The 10,235-nt window shown below is 37.7% G+C and overlaps 1 protein-coding gene across 3 annotated transcripts in view; it reads left to right on the top strand.

Annotated features, from left to right (window-relative positions):
* The window catches only part of LOC106881941 (Golgi phosphoprotein 3 homolog sauron), a 148,603-nt gene that overhangs the window by 61,839 nt on the left and 76,529 nt on the right, over nucleotides 1-10,235 (top strand). For 2 of the 3 annotated variants that reach the window (XM_052965835.1, XM_014932469.2), the window contains exons 2-3: nucleotides 4,619-4,865; nucleotides 9,331-10,229. In XM_052965835.1, the coding sequence (XP_052821795.1) occupies nucleotides 4,619-4,865; nucleotides 9,331-9,755 (672 nt within the window). In that variant the 3' untranslated portion in view covers nucleotides 9,756-10,229. Of the gene's footprint in view, nucleotides 1-4,618; nucleotides 4,866-9,330; nucleotides 10,230-10,235 lie in introns of those variants that run through there. The other variant, XM_052965836.1, reaches the window with a different exon arrangement.

Genomic DNA, 10,235 nt, shown 5'->3' with positions numbered 1-10,235 from the left:
TGAAAGTATCTGTCACTACAGTATCGAAATGTGATTGTTTCAGTTAGTGGAATAGTTTCATTTTTAAAGTGAAAGTATTTGACATGAGTGTTTTTGTTTCACTTTTGACACGTAATACTTAAATAGTGGAGGAGATATTATGTTGCCGTGTGCTCGAACTCTGCAAGAAGTTAATAATTTTTTTTGACTAAAACACAACTGGAACCCTAAGTAAGGCATGTGTAAAATTTGAATGAAATTGGTTGCGTAGTTCTCGAGTTTTAGGGATTCACACACACACACAGACAGACAGACAGACAGACACACATTCTCATTTTTATATATATAGATTAATAATTAATGAAATGCAACTTGATGTTTTAAATACCAAAATTGATAAAAGAAGTAGAAGCACACCACCACTTTCCACCACCAACAAGTCTCCACCGAAAACGTTTTCTTTGTGGCTGGATTAGAGGCTACCGTACCAATATCTTTGTTGCATTTCTATTTTTTATAAATTCCTGTAAAGATTAAGGCCCAAAATTTAAAACAAATCAAAATAATTGATAATGTCAATAAAAACCATTAAATTTTTATTTATGCAAACAAAAAAAATGATGTAGAAATTTACGGTAATACAGCTTTAAATTACAATTCTGGTCCATTTTAAACATTTTATGCACAAAATTTCATTTAGAACCTAAAAAATTAATGCTGTTCATCATTTTCAGTACTGAATAAATCTTTGTAGTCATCAGGATGAATGATATCATCGTAAGGATTCTCTTCATCTTCGTTCTCCATAGTTAGAGGTAGTACATCTAACCCTAACTCCTTCTTTATACATGTCATCCCCTAGACAATCCTGTTCTGTACCATCCAATGCATTCTTGAATGGTCTGACAACAGTTTCAACTTTTATTTTCTTTCCATGAATCAATGATCCATTCACAGAGCAGAAGCAGTGATGGAGCCTGCATGCTACCTCCTTTCCTGTATATCTCTTCTCCTCCATCATGCATCCAGTTATTTCACTTGATGCTCTTGATGTTCTTAAATGGCTTATTAATACTAACATCTAATGGTTGCAAGACACTTGTAAGTCTGCTGGCACTTACAGCTATATCAGTATTTTTTTGCACTGGAGGCTATCAACAACATTCTTCCCTAGATTAGCTCTAAACTGATCACACGTGAGCAAACTCTTTTCCTTTCGTAGTCCACCAGGTCGTAAGTTCTAAATTTCCTTTATCTATTTTCTACATCCACCTTCATCCATCCAGCCTTGTAGATGCACATGGATGACAGTTCCTTTTGGAAATTTCTCCTTTGGCACAGTTTTTCTCTTAAAACAACCATCAGTTTTAATTTAGTACCATCTGTCCTACATAAAAGAACGAAAGTAACCTTACTTTCCTTGTGGCCAGTGGTTCTCGTGTTTTTCCTCCTTTTTGATTCACATTTCGATTCTCTGGCATGCCAAGAGTAATAGGCATATTGTCCAGGTTTCCAATACATGATAATGCATACCCCACTTTTTGTTGATTTCTGAGTATAAACCAATGAAATTCTATTATCTTATGTAGCTCAGCAGGCAGCTTTTGTGCAATCTTAGTTCTCTGCCGAAGTACTAACGTCTCATGAACCTAGAGCACCATCCAGCACTTGCTTTAAAATCTGAAATTCCATCTTTCTTTGATTCTTCTCGTGCATGTAACACACTTTCCATTTTGACGATTTTCAAGCATCCACTCTGCAACTTTTTCCTCCAATTGTGGCCACTTGCTAGGTTTTCCTTTCTCAGCACATTTTCTTTTTGGCATTGTCTGAAGTTTGTTAGATATCTTTCTCCAGTCTCTCACAAGTTCCTCTTGCTGCTACACAGTTATTTGTCTTTTCAGCAACTTCAATAACTTTTAGTTTCAATGCTGCTCTATATTTGTTTTTTTTTTCTGGAGGGCATTTTTACATAAAATGACAGAAATTTTAAACCCTCAACTATACAACTGTATTCTAAGAGTGCTATACAGGAACTGAGCTGCAAAGAGACATTATGACTCAACTCTGACCTGATAGTCTTAAATTTTCATGCCAAATTCCCTTCATTGACCTCTGCTTTCTCACCTACTTTTTTAATGTTTAAATTGCAATAAGCATTTTAAGCTATTTTTCTCTGATAAAAATTATTGGCGTGACTCCAACCCAGTTCCCGTAGATCGTTGTAGCTGGGAAGAATCATCAAAAGCTGCACATCAAATTGAACCCTGCATTAAATCAGAAAGAAACACCTGTACAAATGATGTTATGCCATGTAACAAGAGCTGAAATAAAAAAAAAAGAAAAAGATCAGTATGAAGGTTACAGCAATGATATAACGCTAATGCATTTTGGCCTCGGTGCTATTGTATTCACACTCACAATCAGTTGCCATTTCATGGAATACGTTTGCCACACAATTCTTATAAGGTAAACAGTGGGACGTATTTTGTGTATATGTTATCCCCGACAAAAATGAAAAAAAAAAGAGTTGCAGGATGTCATGTGCAGTTACCAGTAAATGTCCAGAATATGGTGTAGAGTTGTTAATCTGGTGCTGGGATTCCCAAAGTGTGTTCTGCAAAATCCCAGGGTTCCTTGAAAGTTATCAGGGATTCCATATTTTTAAAAATAATGTTGAAGGATTCTGCAGCAAAAAAGGTTTGAGAACCACTGATCTAGCGATTAAGTAAATGTTTTGAGGCTTACTGAAGTTATGCCTCTCTATGAATTCCTAGTGCTGCCTGTGAAACACATTTCTCACAACGTAAACAGACGAGTGTATGATGCATGTGTTTATTGTATTTGGAGATGAGGAATATATAAAGGTCGCATGGGAATCACTGATCTAGCAATTGTTTGAATGTTTTTAGGCTTACCAAAGTCGTACCTTTGTATGAATTCAGACAGTGGTGTTTGCCAATAGTGCTCTCTGTGAAACATGTTTCTCACAATGTAAACAACGAGTGTGATGCATGTGTTTGTGCTTGAAGATGTGTGAAGGCTTGCAGCATATTCTGTGATATCCTGTTGATAGGTGATGTGGCATCTATCAACAGATGCGTAGTGCTTACTATTAAATGCTGTTTTATTATAAGCACCAAGCATTCCCCCTATAGAGCAGGCTACAGTAAGGTGGCCACACAATTTTGTAACTGTTATTTCTATGTACAGGATGATACGGTACCTTGACCCACAAATATTGTCCTGTTGTTCATGAAATACCAGGGTCGACTTTTATACGGGGTTCAATTTTTTGGTCAAAAATAGGGGGTCAACTTTTACATGAGATCAACTATTATTTGAGTATATACAGTATCTATGTGTGTATTGAATCATGTAGCTTTCATAGAAAGCTCCTTTCACGGACTCAGTTAGCAAACCAGTACAGAGGAGTCTAATCCAGAAGATCTGATTGATGAAATATATTTAAAAATTATATTTTGAAATATATTAACTGTAGAAGGCCTTGCATAAGGGATGTATTTTTTTCTATTTATTATGCAATGGTCTGAAATATCTATATTAAATGCTTTCGCATCGTTTGATCTGAGTTATTATAACTTATACAACTTGATGCCATTACATACTTGCCTGTTCTGATTCCTTTTTGCGGATACTCTAACCAAGATTTGGAGTAGTTTGTTATACCTGACTGGAGTCAAAAATTCTGGTATCTTGTATTGCTTATACACACACACTAAAATATACTTTAATAACCAAAATAAGTAGGATTGTTGAATTAATTTGTGTCTGCAAGAACAAATGGAGGAAATTAGCCAAATCATTAATTGAAGGAAGACATTATTTGGGCAAACTGACCAAGCTTTTGAAAACTTTCTTCAAATTACTTCACAGAAATTACAGATGATACCCAGAGGAGGATTTGAACTCAGTTCCACAAACTTATAAAATACAGTGATTTGTCTGATTATAGTAATATTTTTATAGCAAAATAGACTTACTCTATAAATGTTAACTCTTTCATGATGATCTTTCTAATAAATTAATTTGAAAATAATCAATTTATATTTTGTAAACTACCTTTATAATTAAGTCAGTATTTAAAATAAATTTGTTAAATCTCATAAAATTTGCATATGAACCCTTTAACCCTTTCGCATTTAGATTGTCAAATGTAATTATGCTTATTTATTCATATTGCTTTGAATTAATTGTAAATTATAGTTTTGAGATTTCAATGATATGATTGTTTATTTTTAGAATGATAGTGTAGGGTAGATGTAAGAGGCTGTGGACCTCGGACCAGTTAGAACCAAAAAAAAAAAGAAAATTGGGGGCTGGATATGGCCGGTTTGAATGCTAAAGGGTTAAGTCACAAGACTTTGTATCGTAGAACCACTAGCGGTGGTCTTGGATGGATTGTTGTGAAATATCTGTACAAAATGGGCTGCAAATATTTTGACCCTTGTCTTATAATCATACATTTTCTGACAATTTATTCGACCTGTTCATATTTAAAGGCTGCTGTCACTCCATCGGTTTAGTAGATCCCTAACTATTAATATTTCTATTGAAACACAAGCTGACTCCTTTTCAGGTCACATTTTTATTTATTTTGTTATTTGCTTTTTTTTAGGGCTATACCTCATTTTGGAATGATTGCATATCATCTGGTCTTCGTGGTTGCATTCTAATTGAACTTGGACTTCGGGGACGTATAGAGCTTGAAAAAGCTGGCATGAGAAGACGTAGTTTACTGACTCGTAAAATTATCTGCAAGTCTGACACACCAACTGGAGATGTCTTGCTAGACGAAGCATTAAAACACATTAAAGAAACAGAACCCTCTGAATCTATTCAGACATGGATTGAGTATTTAAGTGGTAAGTCTTTCATTGGTTTGTTTGGTGGTTTGAAAATGGAGCTCGTCAGACAATAGCTGTTTGTCATACAAACGTACTTCATTAATTTGTCACTTTCTTTCAAACTGTTTTCTACATTCCCTCAAATGATAACAGCATCATCATTTAACGCCCGCTTTCCATGCTGGCATGGGTTAGATGGTTTGACTGGAACTGATATGCTGGAGAGCTGTACCAAGTACCAGTCTGATCTGGCATGGTTTCTCTGGCTGGATGCCCTTCATAATGTGCCAACCACCCTGAGAGTGTAATGGTTGTTTTTTTATCTGCCACCAGCAGGGCACTGGCAATGGTCCTGACTACGCTTTCATGGCTGCCATTGCATGACACTGGCAACAACCACAGCTACGATTGCATTCGGTTCGACAAGTCTTCTCAAGCACTTCCATGCAGGGTGATATTTCCCCATGGCTAGACATGTTTCTCAAGGAAGACTGGAAGTCGTCTCATTTGGATGATGATGATGATGACTACCATCACATAATGTCTGGACAAGAGTAAACACATATGTATGTATGCAATGGGCTTCTTTCAGTTTCCATCAACCAGATCCACTCACAAGGCTTAGGTCAGCCCAGGGCTACAGTAGAAGACATTCGCCCAAGGTGCTGCACAGTAGAACTGAACCCAAAACCATGAGGTTGGGAAGCATGCTGTAGAGGAGATACATGGCTACTCCAGCTGGAAAAGGATAGAAGATGGTAGGGGTGATGAGGTGCTGGGACATACCTTCAAGGTTAATGTGAAGGGGACGGGGGGGGGGGAGATAGGGAAAGAGGATCAGGTAAGTTTGGGTTAGGGTATGAGGTGGAAGGGGACAGATGGCCTACAAGTAAGGAATATAGGGATATGAGTGATGCAGTTAATGGCAAAGAGGGGAGGGGACATTGTCAGTGGTGAAAATCAATTTGGAGAAAGGTGAAGGAAATGGGAGTGTGCCAGGGAAGGGGAGTTGATAAATGACCACAAAAAGGAGGGTGGGTGGAGAACAAGATTGTAATTAAAAAAAAAAAGAAAAGTGTAGAGATGAGAAACAGGTAGATGATGTGGGGATCAATATAGAGTGACAGTTGGAGATCAATATCTGATAGAAGATGGAGTTCAATAATAATGATATTGGGAATGTGAGGTGAGTGATACGGGAAAGTATGTGCAGGGAAGGGAAAACTGGTGGCACAAAAGTGTGCGCAATGGAATGTGTGTGCATCTCTGCTCTCCTTTGATGATTGTAATTAAAATAGCTGAGAAAGTAATGTAGTTAGGGAAGATGAAATGTGTGGATGGTTTGAATGTAGGGTAGGGTGGGGTGGGGGGCATTAACAAGGCAATAATGGTTTTAGGATCACCTTTTTGCCAGGTGGACAGATTTTCGAGCACAGTCAATCACCTGTCAACTTGGTCTTTCATCATCTCTTCCATGAGCATCATTCTCCATTACTCATCCCACATCTGTCTCTTTCATAAGTCCAATCCATATTTAGTGATTGGCACTTCTTTATGCATTTGTCTTCCTCCATATGCATCACATGATCATTCCAGTGCAGTCTTTTCTCTTGCGAACCACATCTGATGCCCCCTAAGCCCTGATTTCTTCTCAATATATATGTATGCACACTGACAGGACACATCAAGTAGACCATTCTAGCTTCATTCTAGTTTTCTCACATCCTTTGTACTTATGGTCCATGTTTCACTACCATGTAGCATTGCTTTTTATATACAGGCATCATACCATCTACCTTTCACTCTGAGAGAGAGAGCGGGGCTTTTTGCTACTAACTGTGGTCATCATTAATTCAGGTGTGTCAGTCTTTGGTGGTTAACTAGTTGTTTGGTGATTTTGAACTTTTGACTTTTCATCCACATACATATGTATATACACTCACACCTACAATGCATTAATGTGCATACGTATCATCATTGTCATCATATGGCCATTTTCCATGCTGGCATGAGTTGGGCCAGCCGAAGAGCTCCTCAGGCTCCACTCATCTGTTTTGGCATGGTTTCTACAGCTGGACACCCTTCCTAACACCAGCCACTTTACAGAGTATACTGGATGCTTTTTATGTACCGTCAGCCCCTCTGTGAGTCTCAATGTCTGAAGATCCTTTCTCACCACTTCATCCACACCTTCTTGGGTCTACCCCTTTCCCCTTTTTCCCTCCACAATTAGAGAATGGCAGCCCCTGATGCAACTCTCCTCATTCATATGCATTACATGACCATACCAATGCAGTCTTCTCTCTTGCACACTACTTCTGATGCCTCTTGTACCCAGTTTTTCTCTCAAATCGCTTACACCCTGTCCTGTATGCACACTGACATTACCCATCCAGTGGAGCACACTAGCTTCATTTCTTTCAAGCCTTCACATATCCTCAGTAGTCACAGCCATGTCTCACCACTATGCAACATGGCTGTTCACACACAGGCATCATACAATCTGCCTTTCACTCTGGCGGAGAGGCCCTTTGTTACAAAAAAAGTGTAGTAGCTCTCTGAATCTCACCCAACCTATTCTTATTCTAGAAGCTATGCTTTCAGAACAACCTCCCCCACTACTAACAGAAACTGACTACTACTTCTAAGGATCCCCCCCTCCTTGACATTTGAGGGAGTTTATTTTTTGTTCATAATCTTCATAGTCATAATCTTCATAGTCATAATCTTCATAGTCATACTTTCACCTCAGTCACTAGAAGAATGCATGTGTATATATCTATGTGTATACACTCAGGCACACACGCACACACACACACACACACACACATACACATGTGAGTATGAGCATATTAATGTATACATGCTGGGCCTGACATTTGCATCATTCTAGCAAAGTTTCTCTGATCACAAGCATCTCCAAGGTTTCAGTTTTTGATAGTGAGTCTTTTTAAGTCTTGATGGTAGGGTTTTGTTTGTGTGACATACAATCTTATCACTTTCCATTGATGAGCTAGTTATTGCTGTCAAACTGACTTTGGCTTCTTTCTTGATGAAACCTGTCACACTTTTTACACTCTCAGAGGTGATGTTTTAGACTGGTGACTATTCTTCGTCGAGAAAGTGATTGTTAGCGGGGGAGGGTGAAATTGAAATTTGGAATGTCAGATTTTCTGAGATTGTTTCTTCCGATTGTTGGTTTCTTGCTTTACTTTGAATGGTACTCTGTGTATCTGATGACAAGATGGTCTGGCAGTCATCAACTCTTGGTGGTGTTCTGGTCGTGAGAATATCTTCTTGGTTTTGTTGTTAGCATACTAGAGAAAGTGCCAGTGTGTAGAGCAGGGGTACAGAGTCATCCATGCCTCTTAAATCAGCTGAGTTGCAAATAGATGCTAGTGATGAAAAGGGAGCCTTCTGATTGGGAGTCAAGGAACAGAAACCCAATACCTTAGTTAACGATGTCTTCCCTTAGCTGATTGTCTCTTGTTTTAATGTTGAAATCTGAGAGTGAAAGTTTGTCTCTTGTTGGAACTTTCAAAATGGTGTTGCTCAGTTGTTGAGAAAAATTTGATTTTTACCCATTTTTATCAACCTGTATTGTTGGAACATAAGCTGAGAGTACAATACAATGATGTTGAAATAATGGTGCAAACAAAGTCATAATTTGTTCTTTGATGACAATTAGAATTAGTTGAAGGTCTTGAGCAATCTTGCTCTTTAACAGTAAACCCAATTCCTTGGATTCTCTACTCTCATTTTCCCTTTCCAAAAGAAAATGTAGCTGGAAGCTGTCTCTTCAAAGTTTACTTCACCTGAAGAGTTGTGTTAAATACACATAACAATATCATTGTTGCAATGAAAGGCAGCTTTCTACACAAGTGTACCAACATTGTTTTGATATTTCAGTGTTGTGAACATCAGTAAATCCAGATGCAGTTTTCCGACAGTTTCAACTACACGAAGAGTCCTTTTATATGTTGACATCTTAATTAAAATTTTACAGCTTTATCATCATGATCATCATAATTATCTACTTTAAACACACCTGCATCTGATTTTGGCTGTTTGGCTGTTTGTGTTGGGTCTTAAAATTGTAATAATTTTACTTAGTTTTCATCTTCTGGTTTTAGGAAGTTTCATCATAGTTGAACCTTAAGTAACCTTTCCTCAGGTAGACCTCTCTAGTGCTGGTGCCATTATACCACCCAGTAGACTCTGTAAAGTGTTTGGTGTTAGGAAGAACATTGAAGTGTAGAAACAATGCCAAAACGGGAATGTCCAAGCAAAATGTGATCATTTTATCTATTTAGGAAAGTAGTAACTTGGAAAAGCCACCCAAATTGTGTCAGCATGGAAAAAGGGTTTATTAATTTCTTTTAGTTACTCCATTGTTCTGTCATTTGTTTTGTAACTTTATTATTATTGTTATTAGTTTTATTTTGACTTGAATTAAATTCTTACTGTTTTCTCCTCTCACCAGGTGAAACTTGGAATCCATTGAAATTAAGGTACCAATTGCGTAATGTACGAGAACGGCTGGCAAAAAATTTGGTTGAAAAGGGTGTGTGCACTACAGAAAAACAGAACTTCTTGCTTTTTGATATGACTACTCACCCACTGACAGACACTGGTGTTAAACAGAAGGTAATCAAGCGAGTTCAGGATGCTGTATTAAGCCGATGGACAAACAATCCTCAGAGGATGGACAAACGTCTTCTGGCTCTGATATACCTTGCTCATGCGTCTGATGTGTTGGAAAATGCCTTTGCACCACTGTCCGATGATGACTATGAAGTGGCCATGAAACGTGTACGGGAATTGTTGGACCTAGAATTTGATGTGGAAAGCATGAAAGAAGGATCAAATGAAATGATGTGGGCAGTTATAGCTGCTTTCAGTAAATGAAGTGTTAAACAGGGAAGCAACAACAACAACAACCAGCTGACAACAACAACAACAACATTACATCACAGTGACTTCTGTACTCTTGAGTACACTCCAGATGATACTGTCCTAACTATCTGTAACCATTAAAAAAGAAAAAAATAATTATGAGGAATACAAGCAAACACTCAACGAACTCCAGTCCATTTAAAAAGGGAGCAAGGTGGTGTTTGTTTATTCACCATTTCTTTTGTTTTGTTTGCCCTTAGTTTACCTTTTTCTCTGTACATAACCAAAAACTGGGAGTAACTCATATATCTGAGAGGGACATTAAACTAGCAGGTTACAACTGTTAATAATATGAACAACAATATTAATGATAATTAATAATAATTATTATTATCTTAATGAAAACAATGATGCTCTGTATGAACTTTTCTATTCATGAACTGTTGCCACATTTTAAGAACCACTTGATACCCACCCCCACCCCAGCCCCCA

The sequence above is a fragment of the Octopus bimaculoides genome, chromosome 2 (assembly GCF_001194135.2).
Source record: "Octopus bimaculoides isolate UCB-OBI-ISO-001 chromosome 2, ASM119413v2, whole genome shotgun sequence".
NCBI lineage: Eukaryota > Metazoa > Mollusca > Cephalopoda > Octopoda > Octopodidae > Octopus > Octopus bimaculoides.
This window is presented reverse-complemented; position numbering and strand designations above follow the sequence as displayed.